Source organism: Argentina silus (assembly GCF_951799395.1).
Source record: "Argentina silus genome assembly, chromosome: 6".
In the NCBI taxonomy this organism is placed as follows: Eukaryota; Metazoa; Chordata; class Actinopteri; order Argentiniformes; family Argentinidae; genus Argentina; species Argentina silus.
The window spans coordinates 16,399,931-16,421,397 of record NC_139660.1 but is presented as its reverse complement, the minus strand read 5'-3'; the positions used below and the strand labels follow the sequence as shown (position 1 = coordinate 16,421,397).

Below are 21,467 nucleotides of genomic sequence, written 5' to 3'. Positions count from 1 at the left end.
CACACACACACACACACACACACACAGACACAGCCTGGTGTAACACGGGTGCAACAGGGCTCCTGGGGTTCTGCCCAGCCCGCCGCCAGCGGCCCCTGCTGGGTTCACCCCGTGGGAAGCCCCAGAACTCAATGCTACTGCACAGTGGGGAGGCTAGGCGAGACACGGCCTGAGGACGCGGAGACTTGAAGGCGTGTGGCAACAATGGCGGACAGGACGTGTCCTTCAGTGAGGCCAGACTGAGTGATGTGTGCATTGTATGTCATTGTATGTCATTGGGCTGTTGGTCAGACACAGTACATGAATGATATGTTCCTGTATTTCTTATATAAAACTTCTACGTGATGAACTCTGATGAGTAAGTGGCGTGTAGGTTTGCGTCAGGACTTCAGATCTGCACGTAATATTATCATAGTATTCAACATTTCCTATAGATGTCTATGCATGATCTGCGCAAGTCCAAGATCCATTCACTCTCCCGTCTCAGAGTAGACTTTGGCCCTCAGACAAGGGTGCTTACAAGTGTCTACTAGCTCATATCAGCCACTGCGGGGCTTAACTCCCCTGTCACACCATCAGAGGTCTGCTTTTGATTGATGATCCATTTCATCACCATCCAACATACCTGCCACGGCTGAGGAGGGACAAAACCCGAGGGCCGGGGCAGAACTAACTTAATTCTTGTCATCCGCCCCTTTGCAAGGTATGGGAAAAATAGCGTGGACTGAAGTTTTGGGGATGAGAGAAGCTTCTTGAATGGAGCAAAAAGGAGAAAGGGGCTGAAAGGAAAAGGAACTGGCTCAATGGGAAGGGGGCCGGAGTGGATGAATGCGCCATTCCGTGGTCCTCGGTGTTGATATTTCTCTCAATGGTCTCTTCTAAAGTGAGCATTTTAAGCCACCCCGACACACTAAATTTGCCCATTGTGAGTGGAGAGGCCCCTGCCTGTCGAGATGCAAGGTGAGGAGGCACTGGGGGCAGATGGAACCTGCTTGTCACCTCAATGGTCCCCTTTCTCCCTCTTACTGCCCTCCCCGCCCATCGCTGCCATTCAACCCAGGCCCCAGTGGGAACGTCCCGGGACCCCGCGCTTTGGGATGGCCCCATATAATGAGCCCCTCTGGCTTGAATGTGGCGCCATTGTTCCACCCGGGGCCATTAAACCACCTCCTGGGCAAACAAGAGCGTCCCTCTTCCTTTATGGGGGCCGAGCAGGCAACAAAGAGAGGAGTCATCGGGACACAGAGGGGCCGGCCTTTGTTTGGTGTCCTTTCTGCGGCTCCTCAATGGACGGGGCTGGGAAGGGGAGGCTCCTGTTTGGTCTTTAGCGATCCCGTATCGCCACAATCCCTTGTTTGGCCAAAGCGGAGATGTGAACTTAATTGACTGAGTGGCCCCAGTACGCCATGCCACAAATAACTCGAGGAGAGACAGAGTAAGTATTGTGTCCAAAAGTGTTTGCCACTCTCCTTCCAGTGGTGAAAACTTGCTTGGAGGATGAAGGCCCCACTGGCCTGTAGATAATGAAGCCCAGGAGGGTTTGAGGACATCTGATTAACCCAGGAACCTCTGGTGGACCAGACCTCCCTGACATACCAAGCTCTAAAGAAGAGAGGGTGACGATGATCACTGACACTGGATAACTTTGACACATCAGGCACAGCAGGGGAATCTCTTGAGTTTTGATCATCTTGATACAGTACTACAGTACTTGCCATAAACAAGTTAGCAGCTAACTGATATTGTTTATGTCCGACTTCTACACTGAACTCAACTGAGCCCATACCAGCCCAGCCCTCCACATATCAGGGATAATGAAGACATTCAGGGCCTCACGCATATGACAGAGGTCAATGTCCCAATGTCACCTTTGAAGCCAACTTTTAGAAAGAATTCAACAAAACTCCTAAAAGTAAGTCAGGAGACGTCATTGGTCAACTTTTAGTCAGTGAAAAGTGAAGGAGACCATATAAATATAGAATAAAGATGATAAGGAATCTATTATTCTGCAACACTCTCAAAGCAACATTCCAAGGCGTACAAATACCAATGAATCATTCTTTGGCTATCCTGAGGCTAAATGCTAGGCTAAAGTTGGGGCTGTGCCATCCTTCATGTGTACTATCTGGACCCTGACCTCAACCGTAACCCTCCTCTGACCCTCCTCTCTCCTGTGTGCTGCCCTGCAGCAGTGATTAGCGGAAGGCAGGTGGAGAACGCTGGTCTCCTGAGGAGAGGTTAAGGAGTGGGATCAGGGCCTCCCTGGGTGCCGCTGGCTGGCTCTCTGCCACCGTGTCATCCATCCTGGTCTCTAATCGAGTTATCATATCAACAAATCTCTCATCAGGGGCCCCGCGCCTGACACTCCCAGAAAGACGCCCAGAGGGGGACGACAAATTTGGAGCAGCAGGACGTTGGAGAGTTGGAGTTGGCCTGCCAGGCGGGATGAAAGGTACCTGCAGCCCCCGGTCAAGCTCCCCTCTCCGCCCCGCTGGGAGAACACTCACGCTGGGCACCACGCTGGGGCAGTTATTCGATTAGCCCTCATGCTAAGTGGGCAGCTCCATTCTGTAGCTCCCAGAGCACAGCCAGCCTCCCACTGGGGAGAATGCTCCAGTTACTATGGGCAGAGAGAGAGAGGGGATGGGGATGGGGGGGGGGGGGGGGGAAGACAGAAAAGAGCGGGAATCAGAGATGAGTCAGCAACCCTCCAATATGAATACCAAGCCTGTGTGTGCAAGGTATGGTAATAGGCGTGCTCCAGCCACAATGGACCGTTATGGCGGCCCTTTCATCTCTGACAGCACAAACTTCCGGGCGAGTTTAATGTGGCCATTCATAGGTGCTGCCAATTGCACTCTATGCTAATTTGCCCACTGTCTGTGAAGTCTGCGTGATGGAGGCTGGAGCTCCTCTAGTGTGCCTTAAAAAATTACACTTAGGGATGCTCGTGTTATTTGTATTATTTATATATATTCATATATATTCTATGTGTTTGTATATGACTCTCTCTCTCACACAGACACACACATACACACATACACACACACACACACACACACACACACACACACTCTCTCACGCACACACACATGCACGCATGCATGTGCACACAGACACACACACACACATACACACGCACACACGCACACACACGCACACACACACAAACTTTGGGCCAGGGAGGGGGGCAGAATGAGAGAATATGAAGGGGGGTGTGCCCCCAGAGTTGACCTGACACTCCACTGCTACCTGCTGCTAGGGCACAAAGAGATCCCATGGCAGGCTTCGTCAGGAAGAAAGGAGCGCCCAGATAATGAGTCAGCTCCATCTTCTGAGAGAAGAAGACACTCCTCTATCCCCCATGACCACTCTGTCAGCCATGAATACGATTTACGCCACGGGAGCCTTTCTCTGATGGACAACCCCCCCCCCCCCCCCACCATCTCTTCTCCTCTCTCCTCTCACACTCACCACATTCTCCTGGACCCAAAGCCTGCTTCTTCTCTTTCTCTCTTTCACAGGCTAAAGCAAGGAGATGCTCCCGAAGCATTGCAAATTGATTATGGCTCTGAACATTTATTACATTACAGCAGGGGGTCTGGACAGGAGGTGGGGAGGTGGAGTGTCCTGGGGAGAAGAATGCAGCCCATCCTCTCAGCCATCATCATCATCATAGCCCTCACTGAGTGATCATCATCACAAGAGATATCTAACTGCACAGGCATTCAGGGGAAGGTCTGTTTGCAATGTAGGGCTCTCACAAAACAGATCGCATGTTTTGTCAAAAACGACATGACAATTTGACAATGGAGCTCTTAACTGACTTGGGAAATTGATCAAAATCAGCAGGGATAATTTCCCTCTTTATGAAAATGTTATATTGTAATTTTATTTTGATGACAAAATTGATGACATTTTAATTATTATTATTTTTTTTACGTTTGTCAATGTCATTATGTGAATCCAAGGGCAAACATCCATCAAGGGAACAATAATGATTTTAAATGTTATTTTTACTCTTATTCTTTCTTACTTTCTTCTCTGCCCACCAATCATCAATCATGTAATGGATCATTGTCATGATTGCCTCAAGTGTTAGCCAGTGGCTAGTTGTTTCAGCCGTAGCCCAGTGGTAACCCTATATATTGTCATATTATTGTTTCCATGTCAGTCTCTATGAGGAAACCTATCATGTAAGCCTAGAGAGCTATCAGATGCCCTCATGTCCCAGGGCTGTCAGCTGGAGTAAGTTGACATAAGTGAAACATTAGTGAACAACAGCAGCAGAAATTAGTCAATGACACGTCATTTATTGCCCCTTCAGCCTGCCAAACACGAGTCAGCCTCTCCCTCTTAATACATTCACATGCACACATATACCACACACGCCACACTGAAATACATACGCATTTACTCACGCACGCAAATATGCACACACATACACACACCCTGTGTCTGTCTGTCTGTCTGTCTGTCTGTCTGTCTGTCTGTCTGTCTGTCTGTCTGTCTGTCTGTCTGTCTGTCACCACCCCTGCCATCTTGTTGCCGGTAAAGGCCCACCAGAGAGTGAAATACATTTCTCTGCCTCCATTATCCCCTATTGTAATCCAGGCCGCAGCACCTTCCAGCAGCACAAAGGGAGTGTGAGCGGTGGGAGTCCCCAGCACCCGTCCTCAGCGCCCGTCCCCAGCGCCCGTCCCCAGCGCCCCACACAAAGCCTCCTGCCACTGGGTTATGATTAGAATGTCAGTTTGGCCCGAGGAGAGTGGCGGGAACGCTGTGGGACGCGAGGCACAGACCCACGCCAAGCCTCAGCCTCCCCCACGCCTCACATAATAGAGCGTTGCTGAAAAGAGGCCACAATGAAAACCTAAAAAAACCCTATTCACCCAGAGCCTGAGAAGCACAGGTTCCCTCCGTTGTCTGCCCTTCTTCTCCTTCTGTTCCGTCTTCACCTTGGGAGCCCAAAAGATGCTGAGGTCTGCGAGTGTTTCACATAGCTTTGTAAGGGAGAGCACAGGGGGACAGGCGGGTGTGTGTGTGTGTGTGTGTGTGTGGGGGGGGGGGTCCAGGGGGAACAGCTCCGTCAAAGATGGCACGGCCCAGACACAGGCCAAGATGCTAGCCTCGGTCAGCTAATAGCCTGCATCAGCAGAAAAACAAAAGGCACTGGACAATTATTAGTTTTAAAGGCCGGCCGGAGTGAAAGGGGAAGTCCAAATGAAGTCATTATACATTGACGGAGGAGCAGAGGGTCAGGCGAGGTTCAGCTGCTGACAAATACCCTGGGCTGGAATAATTAACCAGGAAGAGCTATTAATCTTGACCAATGCCAAAGCCTGAAACAGAGGAAGTTAACCAATCATTAATGGTCACATCCACTCCCCTGGCCCAACATACAGCTGTGTGAACAGCCTGGAACTCAGGGGAACTCCAGTCTGGCCATGATGGAGAAAAGAGAGTCTCTGTTATGTCCTTTTAACAAAACCAAAGACCTACTGTGCTGTATGTTACTTGGTGGTCTACTGACCATGAAAAGTCAATGAAACGTAACAGATTTTTTCAACATAAGTTCAAAAATAGTTTCACTTCTTCCCACAAGCTGTAGTCAAGCTGCTGTTGTTCTAAAGCAGACTTTGTTATTTGTGGTCACAACCCAAGTTGATGAAACCAAGGTGATGACTTTATAAAGATAAACATACTCAGGAAACATTGTTTGGGTTCCACCAAATGTGACAGTTAATGGGTTGAAAAATAAGCTTGGGCCAAGGTGTTTGGGAGTTGCCCTGGATAGTGAAGTCAAAAAGCAAATAAAACGTGATAAGAATCTGAGGACAATCAGCATGAGGGAGTCTAAAACAACCGTTGAAATAGAAACAAATGTGATTTGTTCCTCCCTCTAAAACTCTTTTGGCCATTTTAACTGGCTTGTTAATTCCCTCTTGATAACCCGTCCTTTATATCTGAATGATCCTACCAAAATAAGGATACTAAGGACAACCCAAGAGTTAGTGAGTTAGAAATGTGCTGGAAGTTACAAGAGGACATGGCTGTCTCTCAGACTTCCCAATACACATACCGCTGGTGGGAACACTGTCCCACGGTGTGTGTGACCAGACAGCGTGTGTGACGGGTCAGTGTGTTAGTGTGTGTGTGTGTGACAGTGGCATGGCGTCGGGAGGGCTGTTTTGAATGTGAAAGGGCACCCACCTCTGCTATGCAGCCCCAACAGCCGTCTACTCAAAGTGGCACTGGCAGCCGTGCTGCATGGAACCAATGCAGGGGAAAGAGAGCGAAGAGAGGGGGTGGGATGGGGGGCGAGGGGGGGTGGGGGGGTGGAGGTCCTGGGAGTGGGGCAGGGGCCATGGGGGGCTGGGTACAGTATGTGGCAAACCCCTGGCACTCACGCCAGCTTAGTTTTCCACGCCGCTCACTCTCCTGACGCTCTGCCCCCCTTACCCCTGCCCTCCTCCCTGTGCTGCTTTGTATGCCCGCATAATCCCGCCGTAAAGAAGGCTACGCAGGTGGTCCCATCCCACATCCCACCAGCCTCACTCCCCTCTCCTCTCCTCCCCTCTACCCGCTGCTGTGTCTCTCTACCCTGGCTGCCTCTCTCTCTCTCTCTCAGTCCCAGTTCCCGGCTTGGAGACACAAAGAGACACCTCGCTGGCAGAGATAAACCCATTTAAGACACGCAGAGGGGGAACGTGACACTCCCCCCTTCTCTCTCTCTCTCTCTCTGGGACTATGCTGGACTTCAAGCACCATTAGCAACTAGGTGGTGTGTGTGTGTGCGTGTGTGTGTGTGTGTGTGTGTGTGTGTGTGTTCAAAGGGTTCCACCCAGGGAACCACAGCTCACCAGTGAACCTGGTCCCAGGAGACTCTAAGAGCAGGGGCGAGGGGTGTGGGGCTAGGAGTGTGGGGCTAGGGGTGTGGGGCTAGGGGTGTGGAGCTAGGAGTGTGGGGCTAGGGGTGTGGGGCTAGGGGTGTGGAGCTAGGAGTGTGGGGCTAGGGGTGTGGGGCTAGGGGTGTGGGGCTAGGGGTGTGGAGCTAGGGGTGTGGGGCTAGGGGTGTGGGGCTAGGAGTGTGGAGCTAGGGGTGTTGGGCTAGGGGTGTGGAGCTAGGGGTGTTGGGCTAGGGGTGTGGAGCTAGGGGTGTGGAGCTAGGGGTGTGGAGCTAGGGGTGTGGAGTTATGGGTGTGGGGCTAGGGGTGTGGGGCTAGGGGTGTGGAGTTATGGGTGTGGGGCGAAGGGCTTGGGGGAGTTTGGGAACTAAAGGAGAGATAGGAGGACCAATGTCACCACAGCATACCTTCTCAGGCCTGTACTGTGTCTACAACCCTGTACCTCACACAGCACCAGGATGAGAGAACAGTCAAGTCCTTGCCCTTATACCTATGAAGTCCGCAGTAATTACTTGTATTAGCATGTTGTTACATAGTTACAAGAACAGTGAAAAATGGACTTAATAACAATTCCATGACAACTCGATTACAAAACAATGCTACTAATATATAATGTCAATACAATGCTGTCACTCGAGTCATTACAGTTAGTACCCAAGTATAGGTGTAACTTAAAGGGACACTTCACAATTTGTTTTAATTATATTCAGCACCATACCAGTGACTACATACTTACAAAATGATAAAAGAACAAATTTAAAGTGAATTAAACTAAATTACATTTTTTCTCTATAACTACAACAAGTTTCCAACCAAGTGAAGTATGTTTGTGGCTGTTTATATCTTTTTGAAAACAGAATTTAGAAAATCATCATTTTCACATTTATAGATAGTGGTATGGTGCTGCAGATAATGAATATAAACATTGTGAATTGCACCTTTAATGTAAAGTGGGACAACATGTTTAGGTACACAACCAGTAGACGCTCACATCAGGGTTAGGGCAATGATCTCACTGCCCTGACATCATTGTTATTCCCCCTCCCCCTGCCTCCTCTACCAAATCAGAGATGGAAAATTGTCTGGTATTCCCCACAGCCTGCCCAATCAGGACATCAAAGCCATGATGCAAGGCAGGGACAAAATGGAAGCCATTATGGCTAATGACTGTATGATGCCCCCTACAAACAGGACCTGTCTGTTGCCTGAGCTGCTCTGTTAGTGTCAGGGCATCCGCCTCTGATGGGTCCCACGCTAAGAGAGAGAGAGAGAGAGAGAGAGCGAGGGGGGGAGAGAGAAAAAGAGCGATGAAGGGAGGGGAGCCCGCCGCCTGCATTCAATCTTTTTTTTAATGTTTCCTGAGAGAGGGGGAGGAGGTGAGGAGAAGAGAGAGAGAGAGAGGGTGTGTGTGTGTGTGTGAGGAGGGGTGGGGGGGGGGGGGGTACCCCAGGCTACATGTGATGAAAGGAACTCATTCTCTCCAGCAGGATCCACAGGCATTCTTCAGGCTCACTTGAGCAGAACCACCCCCCCCCCCCACCACCACCTACCCCCCAGTACACTCCCATCACAATAAAATTCAGAAATGCCCCCACCCAGTCCCGACTTTATCACGCACCTGAAGGCCTGCTGCACGGTTACCCGAGACACCCCCCCTGCCTGTCTGTCATCATGCACCTATGGTTACAGGGTCTACCGCACACACATAAACATACAGAGAAATACACACTGTTGCAAACACACACACACACACACACACACACACGGAAAGTCAAACACATACACACATGGAAAGTCAAACACACGCCTCCCGCCAAGAGGATCCTGAAACAGCCATAGTTCTGCAGGTCTTCTGCAGTGTGTGTGTGTGTGTGTGTGTGTGTGTGTGTGTGTGTGTGTGTGTGTGTGTGTGTGTGTGTGTGTGTGTGTGTGTGTGTGTGTGTGTGTGTGTGTGTGCATGTGTGTGTATGGGGGGGGGGGGGGGGAGTCTGTGGAGGAGTGTGTCGCTCCTCTTCGCTACCCTAGAGCAAGACCTCCTCAGTCTTCAGTCTTAACCCTCTCCTGCCTGGTCACTTTCACACTAGGGACACAAAAACCCCAATTAAATTCATACATACACGTCCTTCTTTCCCCCAACTGTATCCCGCTCCATTTTCATGTAGGTCAGTAATTGCTATTGAATGTAATGTACTGTACATGCAGTGTTGTGTATGCTGTATGTAATGTGCTTGCTGCACTTAGATCCTCTATCATCTGGTTGTAATGCTGCTGTGCTGCCCAGAGGAGACCAGTTGGCTAGTGGAGCCTTTTAGATAGGCCTCAGCCCAGCCGTGGGAGGAAAATAACCCAGGTCACGTCTGTGGAGCCTTTAGACGGATTTCAGCCCAGCCGTGGGAGGAGCAGAACCCAGGTCCCGGCTATGGAGCCTTTAGACAGGTCTCAGCCCAGCTGTGGGAGGAGCAGAACCGAGGTCACGGCTGTGGGCTTCAACAAGGTCTCCATCTACCACGCAACAAATCTGTTCTTCCCTAACGGGTGCCGACGGATGATTTCCTGTGGCCCAAACTGTCCTTCTATTACCCCGATCAAGGCCAGTATATAAAGGCTGGGAGCCAGAGGTCTGGAATCTTTTCACACATCCAGGAGGCCTAAAGAGAAAACAAACCTTGGGCCCTATCTGTGAAATCTATACCTCTGAGTGATTTCACCTCTCTGTGCTGCGCTGTGCTGTCTGACTGCGATGACCACCTGTTCTGTTTCCCCTGCAGCCTATTGGGGGGGCAAGTCCCTTTGTCATAAGCTTGACATTCTTTACGTCTATTACAGGGGGGGGGGGAACTTAAGCTTTTACCAATTTCTCCCTCGGTGTGGTATAGGGGATCCTATACACTCCTTTCAGCACTGCTAATGTGTCTTTCTTCCCTCTGTCCTCCTGCCTGAAGAGAAACACACAAGGAAATGCTATCTCGTTAGGGTTTCTATACGTCCTATGGTTTCAGGCGCACTAGCGTATATCTCAAGAATCGCGGTCGCCGAAGAGACATTCAAGCAGGAACTACATAGGGGAGGCCGCTGTGAGTTCTGACAAAGGCTTGAATTTACAGGGTTCTCTTTTGTGTGAGCCATCGAAATAACACTGTGGAGTGGAAACATTTATTGAGGAGGTTCTGAGTTTTAACTGGACAGCTTGAGAGGGGGTCCTCATAACATGTAGATCACTACGGACATCTATAAAGAGGAAGGAGAGAAGCGTATTCTTTACTGAGCAGCACGGCTACGTTTTTACTGCTGAGAGGCATTGAGGTGGAGGAGGTGGTGATGACGCCTCTTTTATCTGCACTTGGGTTGTTGTAAGCATTGCAAACAATGTTCCGGCGTGTATACTGCAGGAATGTCCATACAGTAGACATTGGGCCCTCTGGCAAGTTATGAGTCTGTGTGTGTGTGTGTGTGTGTGTGTGTGTGTGTGTGTGTGTGTGTGTGTGTGTGTGTGTGTGTGTGTGTGTGTGTGTGTATGTGTGTGTGTGTGTGTGTGTGTGCGTGTGCGTATGGTTGAGGGGGTGGAGGGGGTGTCTGTATGTCTGTCTTTTTGTCTCTGTCTCTGTGTGCGTCCGTTTCCCTAAATTAAATGTGGGAAAACTACCCTGAGAGCACAGTCTTTTGTCCCCTTTGTTTATTTGCGACACACTATTTCATTCCCTGACAAGCAACAGGCGACAGCAGACGAGACAAATCCAGTCCATTTTATTGCTGAGAATTCCATACATGAATCAGTTCTGATTAGTTTCATGCATGCATAGCCGTTCAGCCAATGAAACCACATAATTACAAAGAGACTAGCGAAACACATGAATCTGCATACCATAGACCACCAGTCACTTCTCTCTCCATCTGAATCCAACCGCCATGGCTTTCATTGGCCACTGTCACATCTAACTGTCACTCCTGTCACACCGTCCGGGTAAATAGACTCTGACTATTATTAATACAGCCCTGCTGAAAACTCATGCATCCCAGGGCTCCACATAAAATATGTTAATCAAATCGGGTCCGCGGGCCTCAAAGAAGCTTTAACACAAATTGAATATCACTGATGGCTTCTGAGGAGGGGCCAGACTCAAAGGGGAGGCCCTAACCCTGTTAGTCACACGGGCCACAGCTCAGTGACGCTGCATATTTCCAGTCACTGTCGATTACTCTGACACCGTCTGTGGAGGTTTGCAGCTTTCAGAAGAGAAAGTGGATCAATCGGCGTCGGGTTCTGTGCAACACATGTGGGAAAAAGGGTGTACGTGGGTTTCTCTTCCGCTCATTACAAGTTGTTTCGGTTCCCGGCTGCATGTCAAGTACAAACTCAGTTGGCTGATTCAATCTGTCACCACAGGATGCTACATGCTAATCGTGCTAATGCTTTTAGGCGTGTTTTAGTAGCGCAAAGGAAAATAGACATGCCTGACATTTCATCACATTGCCACACACGATCACGGGCTAATGAATCCTCTGGTGTTACACTTGTCAAAATTAAGCTAAAAAATAACAACGTTGACTATACTTGGTGAAAACTCAAGAAAATAAGGGTCCCAGGTCCCTGTGAAAGTTTGTTTGTTTTGGAACCCTTTCGGAAGATGGAACCCAACAGGGTTCTACAGTACAATGTAGTATGTAGGCGGATATTTGAGGGTTAATTTAGTGGACAATGGGGAGGAGTGCTATGGGTCTTGGATAACAGTGATGTGTCCAGGTCCACCACTGTAGATTCCACAGGGGACTCATTAATAAGGCATATATTGAAGAGGAGGAACGTACACCTGAACTCCTTTCCTCCACATTAATGAACCTACAGTAACCAGGGGTTGATTGGAGGAGTGTGTGAGACTGTAGGTCTCACCAGTGACACATATAGGTGAGGGTCTTTAAATTCTGAACAATACACCATTTTCTGTGAAGATAAGATAAGATAAGATCAACTTTATTGTCCCAGAAAGGAAATTTTAATTGGACTTTTTAAAGTGCTGCTGCTCACACATCCATATAAACAAAGAAGCAAAGAAAAGAAAAGTTGGGTCTCAATGACAACAATAGAGGGGTAAAAGGCCACCAGGGGGCATCGTCCAATCTAGAGGTGAAAAAAGTCTGATGGAATGTGGAATGTGGATCAGGTGAGTCAAAAGCAGTGTCTTACCAAATGTTGCTACTAGTTTTACTGTAGTAAAACCACTCACAATGCTCTCTGGACTGCATAATGAACTGTACACAAATATTTTTTAATTATTTCAACTCATCTCTAGTACCAATGTAATCGGCAGCACTTCTAGAATGAAGATCAGGTGAGTTTGAGTCTAAAGCGGTGTTTTACCAAATATTGTTAGCATTTTACCCTTACCCTGAACCCTGGGTAACTACGTGCCACAGTGCCATAGCCCGCTAAACTATAAAGCTTGGGCGTTAGCTTGGAGAGGTAACAGAAGTCCTCAGGTCTCAGGCAGAGCTATTAGTCACGGGGCATGGTACCAAACCACCTCTGTCACCTCATCAATATTATTAATGAAAAAATGTTTATCCAGCCGCTCTTCCTGTTCTTAGTCTCTAGTGATAGGATGTAGGATGGTGTGTGTGTTCAGTGATGTAGGATGATGTGTGTGTTCAGTGATGTTGGATGATGTGTGTGTTCAGTGATGTTGGATGATGTGTGTGTTCAGTGATGTAGGATGGTGTGTGTTGCTCCTAAAGGGAAAAGACTCATATGGTTTGGGCTGCAGTGTGTCCTGAAAGTCATTCTCAACATCTCTCTATGCCAAGCCTGTAAGTATTAGTATGAGTAAAGTGAAGAATAGTCACACAAATGTCACAAATTAGTTCCTAATTATTTATGTTAGGCATACTGTTAATGCTATAAGTGGAGTATTTCCTGTTTGATGATTTTCTATGATAAATAGTTTTCACCTGTTGCTGACACTCATTAACCAGAGATCGTATCTTCCCTGGTACATTATTTTTGGCCATGTGCGTCAATGCTTCTGTCCTCTCTGAGCTGCTAACATCATGGGGGCTAAACTGTTAAAACCAGCAAACCACATCAGACCGCACGCAAATCCAGTCCATGTGAAACCTGTTACTTATCTTTTTGAGTTCTGAGTTCTGCAACCCACTCTAGGAAGTTACTAAAAGCTCCTTGAAAAATCCCATTCAACTGAATTCCCAAAGAAACTAGGGTTTACAAGCATAGACACAAATGACAAGCCTCCCCCCCCCCCCCCCCCCCCCCCCCCTTTTACATTGGTCACATTCATGATGCAAACGGGGGCTAAGATAACAGCGTCCGGTGGGAGTGTGTGAGAATGCACTCACAAAGTTACACGGCTGGGTGAGGTGGGAAGGACTCTTTGTGAGATTTGGAACACACACACAGACACAGACAGAGACACAGTCTCTCTCATACACCCACACATACCCAAACAACCTTGCACACACACACACGCACACACACACACACACACACACACACACACACACACACACACACACACACACACACACACACACACCGCATGCATCGTGGCTTTAGTGGCTCGTCACACTAGGGCCCTATCTCGGTGGCCAGCTCTGCTCCAGCTCCTGCCACCGGCTGCAAGGGGAAAGAGGATTAGAGAGTGGTCCACAGGAGCTGTGCGGGGCTTAGGCTGGTTTGCGTGGACGGCGTGAGAGGGAGGTGGGATAATGCCATTTCATGTCTCTCTGTTTCAGAGCATAGGCTCCCAGCCCTGGCATGATGCAATATGTCTCTATCGTGACAGAGAGAAGTTCAGAGAAACCGAAAACCCAAAATATGTATGAAGCCCATGCTTTGAGAGAAAAATCGCCTAAGGCTGATTTTTTGGGGGCGACTGAATGTATCCCCCTAAAGTACTTAAATGTGAGCCTTTCCATGGAGGTGCGTTGTTTACTGACACATATGTATGTAGTTAGTAGAAAGGTCCTCCTCTAACCGGTAGAAGTCTCATTTGGTAACAAGCTTTCTTTGAGTCACATGCGACCACCTGGATGCCTACTCCATGCCAGTCAGACACACACGGACGCACACACGCACGCACGCATGCACACACAAACATACACACACACACACACACACACACACACACACGCACACACACACACACACACACACACACACACACACACACACACACACACACACACACACACACACCGTATCCCTCTTCATCCCGTGTGTGTGTGTGTGTGTGTGGTAACACTGTTTCCATTACATCATCATCACCATCATCATCTTATAACAGGAGTTGCAGGGATGTTGTTTTACTGATCCCAAACACAGCACTAACTCCATCCCATCTGTAATAGCACAGCAGTGGACATCCGCAGTGTTTTGATGTGTTTAATGGTAAAAGAAACCGGTTCTCTTTCCCCATCTTAAAGGGCTGCTGCCGTCACAATGGGCCAATTAAAAGCAGGAAAATAAAAAAACAGCCACGCGAGGGCAGTTCATAGATCATTCCGGAGCTTGGCGGTGTCGTGTGAATTTCGGCCCTCCTCGAAGCTTCACAAGTCTCTCATTCTGACATGTGGGCGGATAGCCACGCTCTCGCACCTGCTGAGGATTTTATATCTCACAGAGAAGCTTATATCCGCTGTGGTTCGGCACAAAGCCTTGAAACATGGAACCAGACACAACAGAGGTCCGGCACTCTGGGACCAGAGGGGAATACTGGGGAACTATAGAATAATAACATCCTGTCATCTGAGCAGATGCATGGAAACACAACCGGATTCACACACTGAGCCGTACAGTACACTGCATAATTAGCAATGACCGCGTGTCCGACATTACACCCTATTCAGAAGTAGTGCACTGGACAGGGAGTTGGGTAGCATTTGAGACGCAATACAGTGCTTGAATACTCAAAAGTAGATTTGTTTTTGTTTGCCTCAATTCACCTTCACATCACAACGTCTTCATTATTAGATGTCGTTGGGTAGTGGGAACTTGTACTCAGTCTATTTGTTTGTTGTTATGCCCTAAAACGCATCCCTCCCCCTCAATCACCATTAGAATCGCCAAGTGCACCAGGACAGGTCCCACAAAGGCACCATGTGACAGGGTCATCACAGTCACGGTGAAAGGCCCTCTGACATGCCAACATTCTGACTGACGGGTAGTATGGTTGCCATGCCCCTCTTCTCACCCTGGACTCCTCAATAATGTGTTTACTCCCGAGGGCGAGGGCTAGGAGAGATGACAAACTGCCACTTCTAAAGCCTCTGGGTAGAAAAGGAACAAGCAACAAGCGTCACAAGACCACCTTTGCCTGAATCTTTTTTTTTTTTGGGTGGCTCGGTTGGTGAGAACCTTGACGTCCAGCGCTGCTGATTTACATAGCCGTCTCGGACTTCAAACGGGGCGGCTGACGTTTGAATAGGGCGACGGTGCAACCCTCTGGTGTGTCATTGTTGTCCCACGGGTGTGCTGGAGCGGTAGTGGGAGGCGGGCAGTGGCACAGACACACAGCGCTGGTGTTGTGTAGAGAGCTGGTTCCTGTTTACTTGTAACCACGACAGGTTTCCATGGGAGCCTGGTGGAGAGAGAGGTGATGCCATTGAGAGTTAGCTGGATGTAAGCCAGTCAGCAGAAATGAGATGATACGAGTTTGATATGAGTAAATAGCATTGTGGTGGGTTATTTGGCTGAAATAAAAGACCTTTACTCTTTCACCCCTCGTTTATGTGTCATTCATCATTTTGATACATGACTCTCGTGAAGAAATAAAACTGTTTTGGCCAGAGGTTTTAATATGTCATACCACAAGAGGTAAAAGTATCAGTTAAATTCAGTGGGAGCAGAGGGAGAAGCCCTTCAGCTCTGACAGCGAGCACCTGTCTATGTGTATTTGGTCAAGGTTGTGTGTGTGTGTGTGTGTTTGTGTGTGTGTGTGTGTGTTTGGCCTGGGTTCTGGGTGTGCTAAGTTTGCGTATATGTTACTGAGTGTGTGTGCAATCGGATCCAGTTCACAGAGATCCAGCACTTCCTGTCCCCCCCTGTCCCCCCCTGTCCCCCCCCATGCTATCCCTCAATCCATCCCTCCCTCCCCTGCCTACCCTACCCTATCGTGGCCTGCTCCGTGCCTGCTGCCCGGCCTGTCAGGCTGTTTCCAGGCCCAGGCCCAGGCAGTGAGAGGCAGTCAGTCAGGCAGCAGGGAGGAGGGTGGAGGGTGGAGGGTTGACGCGTGTGTCAGAGAGGCGCTCTCCCACATTCCCCTGGCGGCTGGCAGCAGGCCGGGGCTGCGGAGGGGGGTTCGCCTCTTTCTCACGACCTCTCAGGTTCCTGCGCTCATCTGGGAGCTATTCATTTCCTGCCAGAAAACAGCCTTCCCCTGCAACTGCAGGAGGGGCAGCGAGGGAGAGAGAGGAGTGGTGGAGGGGAAGGAGGGGGAATTGGCTTCAAAATGAGTCCAGGGCTTGGTACAGCAAGCCCTGGGCTTAAATCATAAAGCTCTCGCTTGTCTGGGCTGCAATCAAAGACAGCCCTAGTGACGGGCCAGAGAGAGAGAGGGGGGTGAGGAGAGGAGAGGGAGAGAGAGAAAAAGAAAGGGAGGGGGGAAAAAGAGAGAGAGAGAGAGGGGGAGAGAGAGGAGAGAGAGAGAGAGAGAGAGAGAGAGAGAGAGAGAGAGAGGGGGGGGGAGAGAGAAGGAAAGGGGGAGAGAGAGAAGGAGCGGTAAAGAGAGAGAGAGAGAGAGAGAGAGGGAGAGGGAGATCACACCATATGGTAGCACTTAGGAGCCAAGGAGGAAGCAGAGAGGCTTTTTTTCCCCCTCTCTCCCCTCCTCTTTGCATGCGCGCGGAGTGTGGGAAAAGTTAATGGACACGCATGGCAGCTAACCCCCTGGTCGTGTTGTGACATGTGTGCGGTCACTCCGGCAGCACGGCCACAACGCTCAGTAATCGGAGAGGCTCGTAAAGCTGTTCTCTTGGGGTGGGGGGGGGGGTTGCTGATGATGATAATGATTTGGGGGGAGGAAGGGGGGAGCGAGAGGGCGATGGGGGGGGGGGGGGAGCAGCTGGATGTCGTCCGGGTTGCACCACGTGCCTCCCAGACGTCCTGCATCCAGCTGTGGCCCTGGGCACGTTGTCGGAACGCTGTGTGGGAATGTTGTGGGAATGTTGTATGTGTGTGTGTGTGTGTGTGTGTGTGTGTGTGTGTGTGCGGGGGGGGGACCCTGGCTCACAGGGGCTGACTGTTATGGCAAGCGGTAGGCCTACCCCTGAACCCAACCCCCACCCCACCCCCACCCCTCCCAAACCCCCACCCCCCGTTTAGGGTTAGGGTTAGCCTCACCCCTTCAGACCCTCTGGTCGTGGCTGTCCTCAGCGGCTCCCTCCACACATGGCTTCAATCTGGGAGCCCCGGCCCCTGTAAAAAGGTGTGATGGAAATTTAAAATGATGGCACTTATCCACACTTTGTGCCTCTTAGCAGATTGGTAATTACAAACACCTGCAATGCCCCCCTTCAAAGAATGGCCACACTCGAATAGCTAGAGGGCCCGGCACACACCTGAGCAGAACGCTACCACATGGCCATGCCAGTGGTTAGCATGTCCTCCCCCTGTCACCATGAACCATGATCAAGGCTTCTCTCTGATCTGGGAGGCAAACGAGCTTTCTGCACCCTCTGCCAATAGATTTGTGTGCCGCTGACCAAGGTAGAACAAATATTAACATGTCCACCACCACATTGCATCTCTCTCTCTTTGAGGTGCTAGAGAAACAAAAAAACGGCTTGAAGTTCTCCACCATCAACCTTTGTGGGATATGTAAGAAAGCATGATGTACAGTAGGACCCACTTATCATGTGTGAACAGTCAACAGTTAAACTGACTTCATATCACAGATGAACACATGAACTGTTGGTTGAAACTCCTCGTTTAGAAGTTCACCATTTGATGAACATACATGAGCCACATCATGGAGAAATTAACTTCTCTCTGTCTCACCAAGTACACCACTTTCTTCCAAAGCTGATAGAATAGAAGATATGTCTCTCAAATGGTGTTATCCACATCAATTTCTAGCAAACATAGGCCTAACAGCAAGCTGATGATTGCAGTCCACTCCATGCAGAATATTGATCAGAGCTCTCCCAATCACATTGCAGTACGCTGCTGCATTGCTAGATGGCGCACGTGATCTCTAAAATCCTTAAACAAGCCCTCTCCACTCACTGCCGTGACTGAAATCTGATGTTTTAACTTAATAGGCGCATTTTGTTTGAACTGTTGCCTACATTTAAATACATTTGGCACATTGTCAAAGAACAGTTTCTTCACCCTATGGCAAGGGATAATGTCATAACGTTATGATCCTCACTAATAATAAGTAATATGAAGGCCTATAGACCTAAGGCTGCTGGTAAGTTATTGTTATCATTAGGCTAATAGGAAGCAGCAGTAGCAGCATAGCGCTACTGTGAGCTAAATAATGTTAAGAAAATAGAAATCTGTTCTATATGACTTTGAAAACTTGGGTTAGTTAGACTATTTGCATAAGTGTCACAAACTCTTTATCAAATAAGTTATCTTCAGAATAGTGTTATCAATGTTATCCGATTGGTATTTCGTTTACGCAACTTTACGGTCATATTTCCTCTTTATCCCAGGCATAGCGCTCAGTGAAGTTTCTCCCTCTTCTGCCCTGTTTAATCTCGTCTCTCCTCGCGCACCGCTGGACTGAGAACACCTAGACTCAAGAGACACACACCTGGCCCACCCAGGTCCAAATCCAGCACGTTTCTCTAGGTAGATTCAGCCGAGAGCAACATGCCTCCTAAGGCTGCATATGACTGCGTTTTCGTTTTAATTAATTGTGTTAGGCCTACAATAGCAATTAACAGTTACTACGCTACTTGTTGATTCATGCTTTTTGTTATGGGCTATGAGTTACATGTTTAGCAACATGACAAACAGTTAAAAATGGCACAACAAATCCACTTTTTGGAGTTCGCATGGGGTTGCCCGCGGAAATCATATGGCCAATTGAGGCTCCAAATTACTAATTTTCCAAATGATAAATGTGACGATGACCACGTATCGAAGTCTTAGACTTGTAAGCAAATATATAGGCCTAAAGAGATCACCAATTTGTTTTGATTAATAAGACGTTATAGGATCAAAACACTCAAATAAATAGGCGTTAGACTTCAAGTAGACAAGCACAACCAGTTGTTTTGAATATCTTTACAAATTTATTTGTCTTCCAAAACGAAGAATTAAGACGTAAGAGCATTCAACATATCTTTGGCATCACACAGTAAAAAAGACACCTCAAATATAAAAATGCAGTGAACAGACTTCAACAATACAAATCTCATTTCAATATGAACTTTACTCCCTTATAGGCTATACAAATATAGTGCATACTCTTTTCATTTAACGCATTGCAAATACAAAAAAAAGATCCAAACAGAATGTTGTAACATTGAACAAAGACGAACTAAGTGTCAATATAAAGTCTTTCGCATAGGTCCATTTTCTCTACCAGGGCCGCCACACTGAGTCCGTGTTGCCTGACGGTGCGCCTGGTGACACAGCTGCTGGAACAGGCGTGCTGACTTGGTTAGCATACACGGGGATAACGGGACCGTTGGGCGCAAAAGCTGCGTTCGGAATCAGGAAGGCAAATTGTCCATCTGTTGCGGGTACAATCTGGAAGCCGCCGTACACTTTCGTTGCATCTGATGGCAAACTGGCTGGGGAGCCCCCTTTACAAGGCAAGGGCATGACGTTCCCCTGCGGAGATGAGTTGGGGATCTGTACCATGGACTGGCCGAAGGACGAGTGGGGAGGGCCGGTGGGGATCTGGTGCTGAGTTGGGTAGTTCATGGCGTTGATCTGTGTCATGCAGCTGGCCAAGTGACCGAGAAGCCGCGTCCTGACCTCGGTGTTAACCCCTTCACAGGTGGACAGGAACCGGGTGACTTCATTCATGCACTCGCTGAATCCAGCTCTGTATTTCCCAAGAACGGTGGGATCAGTGTTCAGAGCAGCTATTGGAGAAAGTGACAAACAATAAGTCAAACAAATCTATCACCATTGGAAATACATTTTCACCCGCAAACATCAGCAGCGCTATAACTAAAACATTTAGGCAATTCCTCACTAGTGTTTGCCTACATTGTCTATATAAGGCTACAATTAGATATATTTCACAGAGACACTTTGGAAAGCGGATGTGGGCCAAGTATGTAAGACTACCGCCTAACATGATCTAAACCGCAGACGGAAGTCTGGAAGAAATCATCCCGAGTATTCAAACAGATTCAGTGATTTACCAGTCATTTGAGCTCTCTGGAGGTTCCGGAGATGTTTCACCGTCATCTCCAGGATGTCCGCCTTTTCAAGTTTCGAGTGTCTGGAGCTCTGTTAAAGGAGAGACAATGTCGTTAGTATTGAGTACTGTTTTCTTCTGTGAATTGCATTAGGGCTATTATGTTTTTAAACCAATAACGAATAATAAGCTATATTATAGCAAGTTATATTAGGAGCTGATTTATTTAAAATGAGTACAGCCTAATAAATAACAACTTACGTCTTTTTTGAGCGCATCCAGGATGAGTGTTTTCAACTGTCCCAAGCTTTCGTTGATTCGGGCTCTTCTCCTTTTCTCCATGATAGGTTTAGATGACTGAAGAAAATAATGAATATAAATGATTAGTATGGTAGTTCTTGTTTTGCGTACATGTGATTCGTGTTTAGCAACCAGCATGTGCGTAATCTTGAATGACAGAATATATGCATAAGTCAAATAGCCAGGTACCAACCTTTCTGTGCTCGGAAGCCGTCTTGGGTTTATCGGGTGTAGTGTTCATGCTGGCTGGGGTAGCAGCAACCGGAGAAGAGGAGGTTTTTTCCATCATATCGGAAGGCATCTTGTGTCGGAAATATCCCACAAGCGCAACGGCAACTCGATATTACGGTCCACTGTTAGTAGCAAATGACTGGAAATAGTCGGCTCGTCTTCACAGTACCCTATGAGTTAAAATTCCAAATTCCGGAGATAAAAAATCCTTTCTGGGTGGTAGTGCACCTAAGCGAGAGACAAGTGTCCCCAAATGAGCGGCAGGCTGAATGGTGTAACTGAAATGGAGATAACCTACTGCCAGCGAAAGCTGCGTCTGTCTGATGGCACTTCGTGTTGGTCTTATTTATATCTGGGACTGCACGCGAACGGCTCGTGTGAAACTTCCCAAACTTTCTTTCCCACAGTAACTTTCTACCAATCAGGGTGAGGGACACGCGGCCCGAGGGGAGGATGGCTCGTGGTCGGCGCCCTTCCATTGGTTGTTTGGCGTTTGAGCGGGCGGCCAATGGCGCACGGCCGGGTTTAGGGCACAACCGGGACTGCCTTCAATCATTCCGTTTACATATTAACACTTGAGCCCCTGACTACCACCCAGCAGAGAGAGTGCAAACTGACTTGACTCGGCATGTTGATCTACACAACTTTAGGGCAATACGCACCGGGAAAAACACATGATGCAAGATAGATACTG

General features: G+C 48.4%; 1 protein-coding gene across 1 annotated transcript; it reads right to left on the bottom strand.

The window, feature by feature from the left end:
* Nucleotides 1–19,145: 19,145 nt before the first annotated feature.
* On the bottom strand, nt 19,146–21,101 carry her6 (hairy-related 6). The gene is made up of 4 exons (XM_083671185.1): nt 20,736–21,101; nt 20,504–20,599; nt 20,247–20,334; nt 19,146–19,961 (listed from the first exon to the last, which is right to left on the bottom strand). The coding sequence occupies exons 1-4, from the start codon at nt 20,841–20,843 to the stop codon at nt 19,450–19,452; spliced, it is 804 nt and encodes a 267-aa protein (XP_083527311.1). The 5' UTR covers nt 20,844–21,101; the 3' UTR covers nt 19,146–19,449.
* Between the last annotated feature and the right edge of the window lie 366 nt (nt 21,102–21,467).